This window comes from Thalassophryne amazonica, chromosome 3, assembly GCF_902500255.1.
Source record: "Thalassophryne amazonica chromosome 3, fThaAma1.1, whole genome shotgun sequence".
NCBI lineage: Eukaryota > Metazoa > Chordata > Actinopteri > Batrachoidiformes > Batrachoididae > Thalassophryne > Thalassophryne amazonica.
Genome location: NC_047105.1, coordinates 29,449,891 through 29,470,285, shown reverse-complemented (window position 1 = coordinate 29,470,285; position 20,395 = coordinate 29,449,891). Strand labels below are relative to the sequence as shown.

Below are 20,395 nucleotides of genomic sequence, written 5' to 3'. Positions count from 1 at the left end.
ACGTTGGTTTGGAGGTTGATGATTGTATCAAGAAGTGGAGCTACTTGAAGGACAAATTAATCCAGAAAATGCCGTTGTTCCTGCTGTAAGTTGCATAAAGAAGCGACGGAGAACTTTAAAAGGGTCACGTGCACGTCAATGTCATTGCATGACCATATAATTACAGAGCTGCAGAAGCGTAAATCAGGCTTTAGGATTTTAAGGTACCACTCCATAGCGGACTTAGAATAAAAGAGTGACTCAACCAAATGCAATCCTTTTAATGCACATAATGTCCTACTCTTATTTAAGGGCCCCTTCACACATGGTATGAATAAGTACAAATTAGGGCAAATCACGGCGGAACATCGATCTGACAGGCAGGCGTAAAGGAACCCGCTGTGACGGTGTCATGCATGTGATGCTCATGCATGACACCGTCACAGCAGGAACACAGTGCGAGCAGCTGGAGCATGTGTAACCACATCGCACAGCTGCTGTGAAAAAAAAAACAGAAAAATACATGCCACCCACGGGATTCGAACCTGCAATGTACAAAAGCTCTGATTGCCAGACAGAAACTTTACCACTGTACTACCATCACTGTCCTATAAAAGGTGCAGAAAAATGTCTGAAATCAACAAGGACATAAACATATTTTTTAAAAAGAGAGAAAAAAGCATCATGATAACTGACCAAATGGCATTTGGTACGGCGTATTTCTGCTGATATGTGACTGAAAGTGGTATATTTGTCGCACTGTTGGCTTGTCATATAGTCCTGCGGTGTGCCACTCACAGGACACACGTGTCCTGCCAGACAGGTGTGACATTGACATCGCCTGCTGCGTGTCCACATGAACTGATGGTCCATTTCAGCTGGGACAGCCAGACAGTGTGCGCGCTGTCCAGCCCATCACAAAAGCGATATATGTTTTGATGTATTTCCATATGAGGACAGCAAGCTCTGCAGCTGTGATGTCTATAGGACCAGAGTCGTCAACAGCTGCTGCTGTTGGCAGCCAGCCACGCCCCTGTCCATTCATTGCACAGACAAAGGTGTCACTCTGATCATATGAGGGGCGACCCGCCTGCGGGTGGGGGTGGGGGGGGGCACACACGTGTTGGGGGAAGCGTACTTGTTGTGTGTGCTTCCCCCCACAACCTCCACGTGTTGTGGGGGGAGCCGACACTCTGGCATGCCACATGTGTACTTGGCAACTCCATAGTCGTGGGGGCACTTAGACAAATTTCACGTCCAGCTCAAAAGTGATTGTCTGCAGACTGTTGTCCTGCTAACAGCGTGAATAGCCACACATTTTCTAAGTGGCAAGCGAGCGGTGTTAGATGTTTGTGTGTGTCACCTGGAATTTGGCCGACATCTGCTGCAAGAGGGTTTGAATGGGCTCTCACAGCGCACACTTTGCCTTTCAGCCGCTGGTGTGCACAAATAGTTGTAGCAACAGGAGGCAGCTACGATTTTACACGTTTTGCACATGATTCCTGCTTCATGCGCAATTCGACCACATTCGTAATATGTGTGAAGGAGCCCTAAGACAGGCATGCACTTTTTTCAGACGTTTTGACCTGGTCATTAAATGAGGCAGGGCCCGATTCAAGGTCAGGCATTTAATCAAGGAAATGCGTAAGCCTTATTGGTGCTGGGGATTCCCATAGATCGTTCGGCATCTCCTGACAGTAACTAATCCGTTGCATGCATATAATGGATTTTGTCTGTTTTATACGTATAACAGATTTTGTCAGATTTTGACATTTTATACATATAACAGATTTCGATTATAATGAACAAAATTTGCTGGTCTACCTGAATCCATTATATGCAAGTTTTAGATAGTGTGCCGTTGAGCTCCGTTTGGAAGCAAATAATCTTTTATGTTTATATGTAATCACAATCTTTGTGGAGAATTAGCCTGCTCCCCAAAGATTGATTTTTACTAAATAATATAACGTAACACCTTTAAGGTGAGATATTTGCCTTGGATAATTAGAGCATCAGTGCAATATCAGAGTAGCATGCTACATGATTAGACTCCTCTTTCATCTGTTTCACAAGAATACATTTGGCCAGTTGTGTGATTGCACTTTTGTAATGTGTTTGGATATTCAGGTATTCCAAATCAGGCAAATGAGGTTTATCTTTGTCCATAAAGATGAACCAGTCCATAAAAATATAGGATATTTATGTAGCACATTTAGATCCACTGCTGGAGCTACCAGTCAAGTGTCAAGTACATAGTTTTAGTGATAAAGCACACCTTCCTACTAGCACATTCAGATTGTGATATTATATTGTACAGTGGCATTTAAACATTTGGGCAATCTTGGACTTTTAAACCTTTTAATTTTGTTATCTCACACACACACACACACACACACACACACACACACACACACACACACACACACACACACACACACACACACACACACACACATATATATCTCTACAACATGATGTAAATGAAATAAAATTATATCAGTCAGAATAATGGAATGCCTATGCATGCACACCCTTTCTTATAACACAGCAAAGTTATCACTTTTACAGCCATTTTTTTCTTCTTTTTTTGACAAATCAGTGATGATTGTAGAACATTTGCAAATCACTGAATATGACCTGCATCATTATGAAATACAGTAAAACTCACCTAAACCATCAACATTTAAACCGGATACTCACACTCATCGGACAAAAGCAAAAGTCCCAATGTTTTTTTATGTTTCTTCATGTAATAAACACCATACAGTATATACCGGATTTTGTATAACAGATTTTCGCTCACATTGGACAAAACGTCCCGCCCCATCGCAATGTTTTTTCATTAAAAAAACCTTTGCATATACCAGACAGATCAGTCTGGATGTGCCCAGTAACAGAGGTACAACCTGACGTTCAGCACTGACACTTGCCGATTTGAGGAAAGTGGGACCCTAGTTCCTTGATTAAAAGCCCGGGCATTTATTTTTTTCAAATCATAATCAGATCTAGCACCTAAACGAGGCAGGACGCAATTCCGGCCGGTGATTATTAACAAAATGTTGCTTGCTGTCGGCACTGTAATATGGTGTTAAGTTTCACACATATCCCTGGGTGTGAAGAACCAAACTGCTTTAGATCAGAGCCCTCTGCCTGGCTGAGAACCTTTTCCATAGCCTGACGCATACCCGCTTTAATGACAGAGTGTGATTGGTTACTTCTATGTTTTCATTCCTTCCTCTCCTGTCATATTTCAGTAGTTTTTGCAGTGTGCACGCTGATTACATTTCGATCATCGATCAAATACCTTTGGCAGAAAAGTCCGCAAATTTGATCAATTTTACAACATGGAGTCAAAAAAGATGTGCCAGTGACCTGCAGTCATGGAGGAAATTGGACATACCGTACCGTTGTTTTGGAGATTGATGATTGTATAAAGAAATGGAGCTCATTGAGGGACAAATTTGATCCAGAAAAAGCCGCTGTACCTATGGGAAGTTGTTTCTGTGTAGGCTCTCAGTTGTCCAGGTGGTTTCCATAGTAGAGAAGCTTGAATCTTCGACTGCACTGGGTTGCTTGACGCGAGGACATTTTGGTTCAAATCGCAGAAGCTTCCTCAGCTAAAATTCTTGCTCTGGAAGTCTGACTTCTGTCTGACTCTTGTAGAGAAGAAATGGGAAGTTGTATTAACCAACAACGCGAAGGAGAACTTTAAACGGGTCACACACAGACTGACGTCATTGCATGGCCACAGAGTTATGGAGTTGTACAAGCATAATCAGGCTTTAGGATTTTAAGGTACCACTCTGCAGCAGACTTTGGAAAAAAGAATGACTCGACCAAATGTAATCTATTTAATCTACGTAATGTCGAGTGCTTATTTAAGTCAGGCGTTAATTTTTTTCAGACAAAGTTTTGCCAAAGTTCAGACCCGTTCATTAAATGAGACAGGCCCCTATTCAAGGTCAGGCTTTTAATCAAGGAACTATAGAAGTCTAATTGGTGCTGAGGATTCCCCGTAGTTCTCCTGACTGTAACTAATCCATATATGATGGCTTCTGTCCATTTTATACATATAGTGGATTTCGATTATAATGGACAAAATTTTCTGGTCCACCTGAATCCATTATATACGAGTTTTACTGTACAAACAGTATAATACTGTGTGTAAATCTGTATGCAATAAGCAGTTCTCACAAACTTAGTGACTGTCCAAGAAAGAAACAAGTGTGTAAGCCACCATGACATGCATTATAACTCGTGGAGTTAACTTCTCTGGTTGTGATTGTAGGAACTGTTGAGTGCAGCGCTTGTTGTTTCATGAGTTATATAAGTTCATGGTGGAACAATCAAGAGTTTTATTACAAGAAAATGAATAAAATCTTGGCTCGAGTCTCCCATGTGTCCCAAATGAGAGTAAATAAATACAGGCTTGTTGTCACTGACAGTTTAATGAAAGTAATTCTAGAAATGTTAATAGCGATGGCTGAATTGTTTTTGATGTAATTTAGTTGTCATAGAAAAAGTCCAAAAGGTGCCCAAACGTTTGCATGCCTCATTTGTGTAACCTTTCAAGTCAACACTGTGTTTGGTTGGATGCCTCGTAACATTTCGAGTCAACACTGTATTTGGTTGGATGCCTCGTATCTTTTTGAGTCAGCGCTGTGTTTGGTTGGATGCCTCGTATCTTTTTGAGTCAGCGCTGTGTTTGGTTGGATGCCTCGTATCTTTTTGAGTCAGCGCTGTGTTTGGTTGGATGCCTTGTCATGATTTGCAACAAAAACTGAACGTACTGTATTTGTGTATCTTTCTATGGACTGTAGTGCTGTTTTGCTGTTATGGCTGCTTTCTTCTTTCTTAACATCTGTTGTAGAATTTACAGTCCTGCTCTCATCATCCATTTTGATCTCACACAACAAAACCAACAAACCCTTCATTTACTGTTCTATATTTTGCATCTGCTGGTTATTTTGTATTCCACATATAAATCACAAAGTTCATTCTGCTCAACGATGCAAAATGACTCAGTGGGTTGGAGTTGAAACCAAAATGCACTTGTTTGGGTTACTTTTTAAGATGCTTCGTTAAGTGACTGAAGCCCTTCTTAAGGATGTTCAAACATTGGACTGGCCACCGTGCATATACATTTTGCAAACACACTGGATTACTGCTAACCATTTTCCAGCATTTAAAATGAGAACTGAACATGTTTTCCTGTCTTTTCAGTTTGGACTCACATTATAATGTACAGTTATATTCTGAAAAAAATTAAATGTTATATTTAGTTCATTTATGTCAGCTGGTGCCACAAAACCTGGTTATTTAAATGGGAACCACAATGTACTGTTACCATATTTTCTATAGGATAAGTTGCTTTTTTCTAGTTTGGTAGGCCCTGTGACTTATACTCCGGTCAAACATACGTACCAAAATATCACACATTCATTGTTGATAAGAATAACTATAGTGACTGTTTATATCAGATTTTCCCAGGAATCAAAGCACTAAACAAAATAAACTCTAATAACAAAAGAATGTATGCCATTAATAAAAAAAAACTGCACTACAACAATACACAGAAATCCCAGATTAATGAGTTATACAGAAAGAAGGGTGTGATTTATACTCAAGTGCGACTTATATATGGGTTTTTCCTTTTTAAGAGCCATTTTTTAACAGGCGCAACTTATACTCCAAAAAAATAAGGTAATTATAAGAATTTGTTACAACTTGCTTTTCCCATTTAAACAACTGTTTTGTGGGACCAGTTGGCATAACTAGAGTTAATTTAATCTTAGACACATTATTTGGTTTGTTTGTGTTTAACATTTTTGTGCAAAATGAGAACTAAGTCTGAAAATGTTTCCTGATGATATATTCATGTGTTTCACACATGAATTATTATTAATTTTGCAAACTCCAGTAAAGCAGGTTCAGGTTCATTTTACTCCATTTTCCATAAATGCTATTGTGTGACAATTTCTATTGCACTAAATTTTTTTTAATCATGTAACATTTAAAAACATTCTTAACCGATGAATTGTTCATTATTACAGATTTCTAGTACCAACATATTGATTGTAAAAGCATACCAGAATGGCATAAACACAATTACCCATTAATACCCCCCTGAAAAGAAAAGTATAGGTGGGCTTAGAGGAATCATAAGTGGACATTAATAACAATAATAATAATGATACTACTACTACTACTACTACTACTAATAATAATAATAATAATAATTTTATCATCCATTTATCTCATACAACTGGTTTTGTGGTCCAACATTTTCAACAGGAGATATCTGGACTTTTTTATGTATACTTTTTTTAGTTTCAAACACAGTTGTATGTATTTTTTCTGTTGGGGTGCCCAAATTTATGCACCTGCCCAATTTTGTTTAAATAATGATTGCACACTTTCTCTAAATACTAGAAACATCATTTCACTTCTAAAATATCAGTGTGTTTGTCTGCTATATGATATATTTGACTGAAAATTCTGATCCAGACAACCAATGATTTATAAACAAAAAACCATGAAAATTATCAGGGGTGCCCAAACTTTTGCATATAACTGTATAAACAGGCCTGTTGGCCTCTTCAGTATAGATGTTGACCAAGTTGTTAATTCAGGTATTTCAACACAAAACATTTTATACATGGCTTGTTTGGCAGCACCACGTTTTTCTCAGATCTCTAGCTTAAGTCTAAATCCTTTAGTGCAGCAGATAAATGCTTAGGTGATAAGAATTGTTCATTTTGTGATGCAAGCACCAAATTTGGCACAATGGTACTGCTTGACATACTTTTTGCAAGAAAGCTGTTAGCCACTTCAGTTATTAAAAGGGCGACCATTTAAACAAGATGGCATCCCAAAATATGTATTTTCATCATATATTTGTGCAATCTTGGTTTATTTCAGTGGTGTACCTGTTAAAAGTTGTACTGTGGACTTGGAGGCAGTATTTTCATGCTTTTTATATGGATTGTATATGTTTGTAATCAGTGGACTTGCATATTGTAGAATGTGTGATAGTGTTTGGGGTGTCAGGGTTTAATAGTACTTGTTATGTGTCGACGCGAGTTGAGGAGCGGACCTGCGTCAGACAGAACCCAGCGCTAGCGGTTCCAACAACAGAAACAATTTATTGTTCACCTGTGCATAATAATGTGTACAAAACTGAAACAACGTCCTTCTGGTGGAGTGACTGTTGGCACGCTCTTAAGCGCCCAAAAGGATAGAAGCCCGGCGTTCCTGGACCCACAACCACCAGACAAACACCCCCCAGGTGGACACGACAAACTGACTCTCTGTGAAGCAGAGAAGAGGTGAGGTAACTCAGCAGTTACAACAATATCTTTCAAAAGACACACGCTGTCAGCAACACATTCAGGTCTGTATTTTTTAACTTTATGCAAATGAGCAGCTTCTCACAACAAGTGGAGGATCACTTATCCTGCACACCACAGCAGTGAGAAGCAAACTGCACAATTCTCATCACAATTCCAGTATACTGCGTAACAAAACACCAAGTTACTATCAACAATTAGTCAAACACTATAACACTACAGAACCATAATCCCACAAAGGTCCCCAGGTGTACATGGAGCAAAACGGCGCCCCCCAGGGGACCGTACCATCAACCCCAGGAGGTACCCTCCCCACAACCCCGGAACCCCAGACCCGGTCACACTTGGCTAGTTGGCCCCAAGCCAATTCCCCCCCAGAGGACCGTCCCATCAACCCTGGAGGTGGAACCCGGAAGGAAACAGAACAAAATCAAAAATCAACCCCCCGAGGACTACCAAAAACAACCCCGGGGGGATATAAAACGACCGTAAACCCTGTTACCCTCCCCGGCACCCCGAAAGACCCCGGGTCCCTCCCAGAGCCCCTCGGCGGCTCAACTTTGGCGAACGGCTCAAAACATTAAGCCGGAGAAGGGAACAGGAAAAAACTAACCCAGATCCAACCCCAAGGCGCAGCTGAGAACCGGAAATAGGTCCGGTGCCCCAACTCGAGCATACCCCAGCCTCTCGGGAGGGGTGGAACTACCGAAATGGCGAACGGCAACAGATCGGCCCACCCCTCCGACTGAGGTAAGTCTCCGCTGCACCACACCCCGGCAACACCAATGACGAACGGTACAAAGGCTCACCGAGGCTGGAGTGGAACCGGGCCCTAACCAAACCAAGAAAAACGCCTCTAACACCCCCCCCCCCCAGGTGCAGAGGTCTTCTGAGAATGCTCAGCGTGACCAACCTGCACCACCCCACAACCCACAAGACAAACGGTCTTGGGGCAAGTGAGGTTGGGGTTAGGGATGTAGAGAAATAAAAAACAACAAAATAAAACGACCCAACAACCCAAACAGAAGATACCTAAAAACACATAAAAATTAACAATGACGTGAGCCCAGGCGGACTTCTAACCGCCTAACAATCACTCCACCAGACAATTATAACCCCTATTTAAAGAAAACAAAACATTTACCCGTGCTAGATTTTTTTTTATTTTTTTTTATGTGTGTTATGTTGCCTGTCCCAGAACACTTGGAGACACGTCACCATTATTTCTCTTGACGCTTACATGTTGGGGCAATACAATAATCTCTGCTCGTCCGAGCTGCATGGGCTCGTCAACAGGAGGAGCCAGAGGTCCCGTCGGAGGAGCTTCAGTGGGGTGAAGAAGAGACGGCCCAGATTTGTGTCGGGGAAAGCCCCGAGACGAAAAAACCCGCTCTGATGGCCGCCCTCTCTCGCGTCCACGCTCCTTCATCCGATCGTCTAGACGAATCACCAACGATATTAGCTCATCTAAATCGCCTGGCTCGTCACGGACTGCCGGCTCGTCCTTCAATGACTCATTTAACCCTTCCACAAACATTCCTCGTAAAGCTGCGGCGCTCCCACCTGACTGAGTAGAAACCAGAGAACATTGCATCACCACACAAGGCTCCGGACGACAAACAATCGGTTCGGACGCTGAATCTCTGGGTGACGGAGTTATCTGCACTAGTATCGATGGTGCCGCAGCTGGAGCAGCAGGAAGCAGAACGGCTTGCGCTGCAAGCTCCGTAACACGGTCGTCTGTTTGTTTAATTTGGTTTGCGAGATGCTGTAATTGCTCCCATTTTTTCTCCAAGTGTTCTTGAACTTTTTCGGCAAAAGGAACCACCTCTGCCGCTGGGTCCATTATGGAATGGCCGGGAACTACTGTTATGTGTCGACGCGAGTTGAGGAGCGGACCTGCGTCAGACAGAACCCAGCGCTAAAAATAACCAGAAAGCGGTTCCAACAACAGAAACAATTTATTGTTCACCTGTGCATAATAATGTGTACAAAACTGAAACAACGTCCTTCTGGTGGAGTGACTGTTGGCACGCTCTTAAGCGCCCAAAAGGATAGAAGCCCGGCGTTCCTGGACCCACTACCACCAGACAAACACCCCCCAGGTGGACACGACAAACTGACTCTCTGTGAAGCAAAGAAGAGGTGAGGTAAGTCAGCAGTTACAACAATATCTTTTAAAAGACACACGCTATCAGCAACACATTCAGGTCTGTATTTTTTAACTTTATGCAAATGAGCAGCTTCTCACAACAAGTGGAGGATCACTTATCCTGCACGCCACAGCAGTGAGAAGCAAACTGCACAATTCTCATCACAATTCCAGTATACTGCGTAACAAAACACCAAGTTACTATCAACAATTAGTCAAACACTTAATCACCTTTAATGTGTGCTGACAGCAAGTGTCCTCACCCTTCCTAGCTTCACGGGCTCGATGTGTCAAACCCAGGCGCGGTCCTCAGCGTCTCACAAACGGACATCACAAGGTCGAGTTCCCGGCAGTTCTGCTTGAATCACACATGCCTTAAATGCAGAACGCCATCCAATTATCTGCTTCAGCTGAAAGTCTTTAAGGTTGCATGTGAGCACCAGTCACAGGTGCTACACATGATGTTGATGAGGGTGAGGATTCTTCAGCCAGCACCTTCTGCAGAGACAAATCAGTTCTCATGCCACCTGAAGAGCAAAGAAAAGAAAAGAACACCAAAACATCCAGCCACACCCCCCAACACACAACAGTACTTCTGGTTTTAAAATCAGCAATGTCCTTTGGATGAACACTAGTCCTCACTGCTTACCTAACTCTTACCTATGGGTCCAAGTAGTTGCTTGTGCACGGCAATGGCCACACCTCAGCAAACCACAATGGCTTGTGGGCTAAAATAGGGAAGGATAGCAACCAGAGACATTCTGTGTGATGGAGTTTGCTTTGCTCCCATTGGAAGCTTCCAAGAACGGACTTCCAGAACAGACCTGACTTCAACATTATACCACCCAAAAATTCAAAAATTGTAAATATTTTGAAGAAAATTGTCCGCTCAGAACTATTTATACCAAATGTGGTGCTTGTATCATGAACTGAACAATTCTTACTCTTATCTGCTGCACTATTTGTTGTCATACTGGAAAATCATTGGCAGTAATTTTGTCTGTTTGTTAATACAACCCCTGGCAAAAATTATGGAATCACCGGCCTTGGAGGATGTTCATTCAGTTGTTTAATTTTGTAGAAAAAAGGCAGATCACAGACATGACACAAAACTAAAGTCATTTCAAATGGCAACTTTCTGGCTTTAAGAAACACTATAAGAAATCAGGAAAAAAAATTGTGGCAGTCAGTATTGGTTACTTTTTTAGACCAAGCAGAGGGAAAAAAATATGGAATCACTCAATTCTGAGGAAAAAATTATGGAATCATGAAAAACAAAAGAACGCTCCAACACATCACTAGTATTTTGTTGCACCACCTCTGGCTTTTATAACAGCTTGCAGTCTCTGAGGCATGGACTTAATGCCCCATATCATCAATGACTGTGGAAATTTACATGTTCTCTTCAGGCAGTCATTTTTATAAATCTCATTGGAACGGCACCAAACAAAAGTTCCAGCATCATCACCTTGCCCAATGCAGATTCAAGATTCATCACTGAATATGACTTTCATCCAGTCATCCACAGTCCACGATTGCTTTTCCTTAGCCCATTGTAACCTTGTTTTTTTCTGTTTAGGTGTTAATGATGGCTTTTGTTTAGCTTTTCTGTATGTAAATCCCATTTCCTTTAGGCGGTTTCTTACAGTTCGGTCACAGACGTTGACTCCAGTTTCCTCCCATTCGTTCCTCATTTGTTTTGTTGTGTATTTTCGATTTTTGAGACATATTGCTTTAAGTTTTCTGTCTTGATGCTTTGATGTCTTCCTTGGTCTACCAGTATGTTTGCCTTTAACAACCTTCCCATGTTGGTCCAGAGTTTAGACACAGCTGACTGTGAACAACCAACATCTTTTGCAACATTGCGTGATGATTTACCCTCTTGTAAGAGTTTGACAATCCTCTCCTTTGTTTCAATTGACATCTCTCGTGTTGGAGCCATGATTCATGTCAGTCCACTTGGTGCAACAGCTCTCCAAGGTGTGATCACTCCTTTTTAGATGCAGACTAACGAGCAGATCTGATTTGATGCAGGTGTTAGTTTTGGGGTTGAAAATTTACAGGGTGATTCCATAATTTATTCCTCAGAATTGAGTGAGTCCATATTTTTTTATCCCTCTGCTTGGTCTAAAAAAGTAACCGTTACTGACTGCCACAATTATTTTTCTTGATTTCTTATAGTGTTTCTTAAAGCCAGAAAGTTGCCATTTGAAATGACTTTAGTTTTGTGTCATGTCTGTGATCTGCTTTTTTCTACAAAATTAAACAACTGAATGAACATCCTCCGAGGCCGGTGATTCCATAATTTTTGCCAGGGGTTGTATGTTTTGGTCTAAAACATGCCGTTCTGCTTCTTTGAAATTATGTCACAAAATTGCTACGGTGTTTGTTGGAGGATCTTGAGGTAAGTTATCTTCACATGTACTACTTGTGTTCTTGCTCATGTATATTTTTATTTATTGATTGCAGTGGGATTCTCTCACATGTTATTTGTTTTACACTTATACACTGTATCATTGTATCTTGTATGATGTGGCATCATGTTTAAATGTATGTAATGAGTAATATGTTGCAGAGCTGGAGGTCACCGGTAAGTGCAGATGTAAATTACACATATGCATGCACGCGCTCACTTACAAATGTGTGTAAATGTTCCTTCCTTGTAGCGTCACCAAAATGTGATCATGCGTTCAAATCTGGTTCTGCATCTCTATTGGTTGGGGCTTTTTCTTCCCACAGGGATGTAGAGCAGATGAGCTTTTCCAGTGTTGCTGATGTTGCCTCCCGTTATATTTTGCTACTTCCCCCGCCCCCTCCTCTGTAGGTCCAGGCCTGGCGTTCATTGCCTACCCCAAGGCTGTAACCATGATGCCTTGTCCTACACTCTGGGCGATTCTCTTCTTCATAATGCTGCTGCTGCTTGGCCTCGACAGTCAGGTTAGTAACATCATGAACGTTCGCGCACGCACAGCTGATGGAAGTTATTGTGAAAATGAGGTTCAGGAAGAAGGACAGAGTCCAAAATTTTAAACTACAGTAACTCACTGGGTGACAGTCAGGTGAACATAGAACTTTAACTGCTCACTGGTAAAAACCTGAATTGATTCCAATTCTGAGAGTAATCCAGGACATGACTGTTGTAAATGTGACACAAGTCATTATGAATCAATATCTAACATTATAGCTGGCTTCCAACATGAACAAACAATTACTGTATTTTCTGAAGTATAAATCACAGTTTGGTTTGTTTTTGACAAGTTTGGGACATCCTGCGACTTATACTTTAGTGTGATTTATATACTGAAACAATAATAATAATAAGCATTTATAGAGAATTTTTGCTGCCGATCTGCTCTGTGTCAGCCTGATTCCGTCAGATCTCAGAAGCTAAGCAGGGCAGCATCTGGTTAGTACTTGGATGGGAGACCTCTTTGGAACACCAGCGGCTGTGTGTGTTTCTCCAGGTTACACTGGAGTTGTGTCAGGAAGGGCATCCGGCGTAAAACTTGTGCCAAATACCAATGTGGATGTGGCTGTATCCGCTGCCGCAACTCCAAACAAAAACAGGAGCAGCCGAATGGACAATATTTATATAGAATTTTTCCCAGGAATCAATGCACTTAACAAAAGAAACTTCAGTAATAAAAGTAAACTACAACAATCCACAAAAATCTCAAATTAAAGAGCTGATGAAAAATATCAAATGGACCTGTGTATATACTGTATGTATATTTATTGGTAGATATTTATTATTATTGTGCTGTTGTGGGTCAGCAATCTGTGTTCATCTGTATCACATAACATTTAACATGCTGCCCATTTAATGTTTATTTTTAGAATTTAGAAGTCCTTATATAAAGTAACAGTACACGCTGTGGCGTGCACATGTAATACGCCATGTGCTGTCCATTGGTAAACTCACCTGCAGAGAAATGGTGTATTAAAAAGTGAGTTTCACTTAAAGAAAAAAGCAAACCAAAACTCTGACTTGTACATAGGAAAAAAACAGTATCTGGAAATCATTTTCCAGATATTAATAATGTTGGACTTTTTTGGCATAATGGTCTCGCAAACCGAACGCCCCCCCCCCAATTCGGTCCGTCCTGCCTTCACTGCGCATGCATCATTAGCCGCGGTTCACGGATTATCACGTCGTTTCTGCTTCAAACTGCACTTCAGTCATCATCTATCTCAGTGACAGATATCCAAAGCTTTTGTACAACAATCATTTCCACATAAATTCAGCATTATTTCATAATAAAAGATAGATGAAGAGCACCACTGAGTTTCGCAGAGTTGCATCTTAAAACTGACTTTAGAATGATCTAAGTCAGGTGTTTTCAAAGTGTGGGAGAGTGACCCCCAGAGAACAAATGAATAGCTGTGCCAACCCCCCACCATCTTCATGTCTTTCTTTTTATTCTTTTATACATCTTAAACACATTTTAAAAGTATTTGTGTGTTTTTAAGGAACTGTCTATCCATTTACACATTTTAGAGCCTTTGTAAACATTTTAAACATGTTTTTAAAGAACTTTCTATTCTTCTGTTTTTTATCTTTTGTCATAAATGTCTTTGGCACAATTTAACACAATTTAACATAAATAATAAGGGATGGGTATTGATAAGATTCTTTTGCTATCGATGCCATTATCGATTCTGCTTATCAATCCAATTCCTTATCGATTCCCTTCTCAATACCTCCTGTGAATTTTCTGTGTACTAAAAGTAGGCTTTACAGGTTTTCTATGTCAACAACATTTTATTGAGTCATAAAGTAAATAAATATGAAATTGGTCCCTGGATCCTTGATCTCTGGACATAAATAGAAATAAACAAAATCTGTAGTTTTTCTCAGAAGCATTTCCTTTCAGAAATTAACAGTGGCAGGCCCAGAGACTTTTGTTTCTGCTGCCTGCCCCCTCCTCTTTGCAAAACATGTTCATTCCTTTCTATTTGTCATAAAAAACAGTTATTGTAATTGCCTGTCATTTTAAGAAGGGTAGAAGTATTTCTGATGAAAATCCTTCATGAATGGTCATTTGGTTGTAGGCTAAACACTAATTACAGTGACAATGTACTGAACTAAGCTCACAATGTCACAAAATCTTGGAATAACAGCAAACAGAAGGTATAATGTCAGGAAGAAAACAAAATTTTATTTTTCCCAAAGAAAAGGCTTGTTACCATACAAAGACTATACAAAGCACACAAATGTAGTATACAGTTGTCATAACTAGAGTATACACACCTGGCACTGTCTTTTTCTTCTGAGAAAGACAGACAGATTTCTTTTTTTTTTTGTTGCGTACACTGTCAGCAAAGCACTTCCACATGTGAACACCTGTGTTGAGTACAACTGGCAGCCCGAGGTTTCCTTGGCAGTTGCTGGTAGCTCCCAACGATTTTTGTTGATGGTACTGAGCAGAGTTGATTTTTGTTGAAGAAGACTGTTAGCCAAAGACAGAGCGGTGAAGAAATTGTCCATAGTTACAGTCCTTCCCTGGTCCATGAATGGTTCCATCAACTTCAAAACAACATTCTCTGACAGCCTCTCTCCTGCCAGACAACTGGGATCTTTTCCTAAGTAAGGGATGGCATCACACATATTTTGTATCCAGATCTGCTGCAATCCAAAACTTGATTCCAAACTTGTCAGGCTTGGATGCAGTGTACTGCAGAAAGGGACAACGAACCTTTGATGGAAGTAATTGCTCATCCATGGTAACATGCTGCAAATTTGTCCATTTGTAAGCATTCCTTGCGGGCGCCCTTGTTGTCGAAGTGAAGGTACTTTATTTCAAGAAAGCAGTTACGGGGCATTATGGCTTTGATATCTGGGTTGCCGAATCTATTGGCCCACATGAATCTCATGGTACCAAAGCAGCCCTTGGCAGCCCTTCGGAAAAGGATTGCAAGGAATGCCATCAGCTCATAGACGTTCATCTGCCAGCTGGGGTTTGTTCTACAGCCCTCCTGGACTGCAGTCTCTCATGGTCAACAACATGCTGATATCCACCAAACACAGGAAGCTTTGAAGGCAAGTCATGATTTTGCATTTTGCAAACTCTGTTGGCCCTCCAGATCCACTGAATGCTGTCTGTGGAGTTTCATGAACAGAGTAGTCTCCAGTCTGATCCTTCTTGATTGCATTGGTTGTGACATTGTAAAATCTGGGGTCTGTGTGAAAGGCATCCCCTATTTATGGTTGAAGTCTCAGCTCAGTGAAATTTCAAAGGGAGGAGGTTGGTGCCAAAATGAAACTGCTTTCAAGTGTTAATTGGCACATTCCAATTAACACATTCCAATTAACACTTGTGTTAATTGGAATGTGCCAATTAACACAAGTTATTTGTACCAAACCTGTGTCAGCCTCCATATGTTATTACATATGCAGGCTATCCAAAGCACACAGGGACTCAGCTCATTTATATAACAAAGGGAGTAGTTTGGTCATACAGTGGGTAAAATAAGTATTTGACCCCCCTGTCAGTTTTGCAGTTTTTCCCACCTACAAAGAATGGAGAGGTCTGTAATTTTTATTGTAGGTACACTTCAACTGTGAGAGACAGAATCTAAAAAAAAAATTCAGAAAATCACATTGTATGATTTTAAATAATTAATTAGCATTTTATTGCATAAAATAAGTATTTGACCCCCTACCAACCAGCAAGAATTCTGGCTCTCACAGACCTGTTATTTTTTCTTTAAGAAGCCCTCTTATTCTGCACTCTTTACCTGTATTAATTGCACCTGTTTGAACTTGTTACCTGTATAAAATACACCTGTTCACACACTCAATCAATCACACTCCAACCTGTCCACCATAGCCAAGACCAAAGAGCTGTCTTAGGACACCAGGGACAAAACTGTAGACCTGCACAAGGCTGGGATGGACTACAGGACAACAGGCAAGCAGCTTGGTAGAAGACAACAACTGTTATGATTATTTATTAGAAAGTGGAAACAACACAAGATGACTGTCAATCTCCCTCGGTCTGGGATTCCATGCAAGATCTCACTTTGTGGTGTAAGGATGATTCTGAGAAAGCTCAGAACTACACAGGAGGACCTGTTCAATGACCTGAAGAGAGCTGGGACCACAGTCACAAAGATTACATTAGTAACACATGATGCTGTCATGGTTTAAAATCCTGCAGGGCAGCAAGGTCCCCCTGCTCAAGCCAGCACATGTCCAGGCCCGTTTGAAGTTCACCAGTGACCATGTGGATGATCCAGAGGAGGCGTGGGAGAAGGTCATGTGGTCAGATGAGACCAAAATAGAGCTTTTTGGAATCAACTCCACTTACCATGTTTAGAAGATGAGAACAGCCCCAAGAAAACCATCCCAACCGTGAAGCATGGGGGTGGAAACATCATACTCTGTGGGTGCTCTTCTGCAAAGGGGACAGGATGACTGCACCGTATTGAAGGGAGGGTGGATGGGGTCATGTATTGCAAGATTTTGGCAAACAACCTCCTTCCCTCAGTAAGAGTATTGAAGATGGGTCATGGCTGGGTCTTCCAGCATGACAATGACCCCAAACACACAGCCAGGGCAACTAAGGAGGGGCTCCATAAGAAGCATTTCAAGGTCCTGGTCTGGAGTGGCCTGGCCAGTCTCCAGACCTGAACTCAATAGAAAATGTTCTGTTGCAGTGTGTGAAAACTTGGTCAAGAACTACAGGAAACATCTGACCTCTGTAATGGCAGACAAATGTTTCTGTACCATTTGTTAAGCTCTGTTTTTCTAGTGGGTCAAATACTTATTTTATGCAATAAAATCCAAAGTAATTATTTAAAAATCATACAATGTGATTTACTGGATTTTTTTAATTTTTTTTTTTAGATTCTGTCTCTCACAGTTGAAGTGTACCTACGATAAAAATTACAGACCTCTCCATTCTTTGTAGGTGGGAAAACAAGCAAAACTGACAGAGGGTCAAATACTTACTTTCCCCACTGTATGATAAACTTTGAGGGGATTTTTTCCACTGCAGACTAAAGTCTGCTCTCTGGGCCTGTTAGTGTTAATGGCATGAATGTCTCTCCATACTGGTCAGCCGGCTGTGCTGCAATTCAACATCAGTGTAATTCATAAAGAATGCAGGATGTCTCATTTTGGGAGGAAAAAACATTTTAGTCTGTTGTAGTTTGTTGTCTGTGTTATGTTTGATTTAAAATGGTGATTCGCTTTGAAGTTATTAATTCCGGCCGGACTCTAACTTGACTTGCCAGAGAGCGGCGCTTTTCAGAAGCAGACTTGTCACTTCTGAAAAGCAGAGAAGCAATGAACCAACCGAGCAGTGTATCGGAGCACTGCTTGATTGGTTCAAGCTTCAAGAACAGCTGTAGAAGCGGTTGATTACAGACCTGCTGCAGGGTCTGTAATCACTGTAAAGAAATCATCATTTTCCTGATAAAACACCCTCAGAAAACAACTGCATAGGGAATCATTAAGCAAAAAGGCTGTTGCTGTCGGTGGTTCGAATCATTTCTTAACAATTCACCAAAAGAAAAGTACCCATCCCTTATGCCTCCCATGAAGAACCCAGGAGGGGCGTGCCTCACAGTTTGAAAACCACTGATTTAAAAAGTTTTACCTTTATCAGCTGATGGTTAATAATCACATTAATCCATTTGATTGCTTTGGGTGAAGAGACTCTGTCTCAGACGTGCTGCTGTGGTTTGAAATGACGCATGTGCAGTGGAGGCAGGTCGGACTGATTTTTAGGGGGGGACTGCTCGGTCTGTGACACCGGCTCAAACATACTATGCAGCAAGGATTTAGACTCTTTAGTACCACTGGCAGTGATGTTTGGACTCAGAGCTTGTTTCGTCCTTCCTGTATTAATGCGTGTCTGTGTTCTCTCTGTCTGTCTGCAGTTTGTGGAGGTGGAAGGGCAGATCACATCACTGGTGGATCTGTATCCGTCCTTCCTAAGGAAGGGTTATCGCAGAGAGGTCTTCATTGCTATCATCTGCTGCATCAGCTACCTGTTTGGTCTCACCATGGTTACTAAGGTAACAGCACTCTGGAAAGTAAAATGCCAACAGAAAGTAGAAACACGATGAGTGTAGACGTGTCGTGCGTGTGCGTCCAGAGTAATGGAACTCATGCAGAGGATCACAAGACCAACTCCACGTGGTGATTAAGTCTGCGTTTCCCTATCACTCACACTGTTGTCCTCGTTTCCTGCTGCTGAAAATATCAGTTTTCAGAGATGAGTCCCTGGGAAGAAGACGGTGGTCTATTTATACCTCTGAGCCGTGAGAACAGTAACTTCCTCGTATGGTATTAATAGACGGACCTGACGGGACTTTGTCTCATCCTCCTCGTTTTCTGTCATTTATTGTTCTGAGTCCTTCCACCTTTGTATCTCCAATGTTTAACATTCCTTCATGTTATTCTTTTGATTCCTTTATTTTAAATCTTTCTTCTGCCTGTCTATATTCCAGTCAAGTCCATAAGTATTTGGACAGGGAATCGGTTTTTGTGATTTTGTCTCCGCGGTGGAGGCGGTATTTTCACAACTGTTAGATTTAATTTTTAAAAAATATATAACACAAAACATTTAAGAATTACAGCTACATGCAGATAGGTTTTGGAGATGATTCCAAGTGTTGAATTTATAGTTGATAAATGTTGATTTGGACTCTTAATATGTGGAAAAAATTGTCAGCTTAAGTGAACCAGTAATTCGGCTAAACCAATCAGAAAGAGAACAGAAACTTTAGATTTGGATATTTGGTACATCCTTAAAAAGAAGGAAAACACATTTGAGCTACGGCAAAAAGCCTGCAAGATCACGGAAGCCAACCAAAACAGAGAAAAACCCTTCAGAGCATTTATCTGAGGTCAGAACGCCCTGGACAAGCTAAATATGAGGATTATTCCTCATATAAAATGTCACTTTTACAGACAGTTTTCTTTAGATGAGTCAGAGGATGAATACGTGAAGGTTTTCCTGAATGTGTCTTGGACTTCATTTACATCCATCAATCAATCAATCAACAGTATGGTACTGTGCAGGAAATCTGTCTGGAGTAGGTGGTTCTCTAAAACTAGGTGAATGTGCATGAAGGAGATGAGTGAGGGGAGCCACCAAGACACCACAAAGTTGTGAGTGGTGACGCAACAGAAAATAGTTGCAGTACACACAGTTTGTCCAATCACAGCCACAGAATCCTCCAACTCCTTCACAGGCATCATGGTTGACCTGGTGGCTTTCCTCACTTGTCTCCTTCATGCGTGATCAAAATGGTTGTTTGAAGTGTATGAAACAGAAAGCTCTGATTTTCTTAAATGTGTGTGTGTGTGTGTGTGTGTGTGTGCAGGGTGGTATGTATGTTTTCCAGCTGTTTGACTACTATGCAGCGAGCGGTGTGTGCCTTCTCTGGGTGGCATTCTTTGAATGTGTAGCTGTTGCCTGGGTTTATGGTGAGTACTGTGATTTTAATGAGCCTCCAGAGCTTGTTTTAGTCGTGCACGCTGAAGCACCACGCTTACTTTCACAACTTCACAGCTCTGTTCATAAACGTGGCAATGCTCATAAATGCAGTTTTCTTTTGGGTTTGCCTGTTTGTTTTTTGGTTTTGTTTTTTTGTTTTTTTTGCAGCAGATTTGGTATAGTCCATGTATTGCTGGATGTCTTTCCTAATGGAAGTCCAGATGTACAAGGAGAACAAGGCAGAAGTAGACTCAATCCAGTAACATTGTCCTTTGGGGGAACTGCCCGCTAGTCCTAGGATCCACTAGTCCTAGTCCTAGGGTACACTAATTCTACTCCTAGGGTACACTAGTCCTGGTTAGGGTGAACTTTAAAATCAGTTTGGGGTTGTAATATATACCATAAAATAATATAAAGAGGTTAGGACCAATGGACCGTAGGATCAGTGGACACTTTCGTGTGAA

General features: G+C 41.2%; 1 protein-coding gene across 1 annotated transcript in view; it reads left to right on the top strand.

Annotated features, from left to right (window-relative positions):
- LOC117506465 (sodium- and chloride-dependent taurine transporter-like) overlaps positions 1-20,395 on the top strand; it is a 110,666-nt gene that overhangs the window by 85,209 nt on the left and 5,062 nt on the right. Inside the window, exons 10-12 of the mRNA XM_034165964.1 lie at positions 12,305-12,417; positions 18,367-18,504; positions 19,819-19,921. Coding sequence (XP_034021855.1) covers positions 12,305-12,417; positions 18,367-18,504; positions 19,819-19,921 — 354 coding nt within the window. The remainder of the gene's footprint in view (positions 1-12,304; positions 12,418-18,366; positions 18,505-19,818; positions 19,922-20,395) is intronic.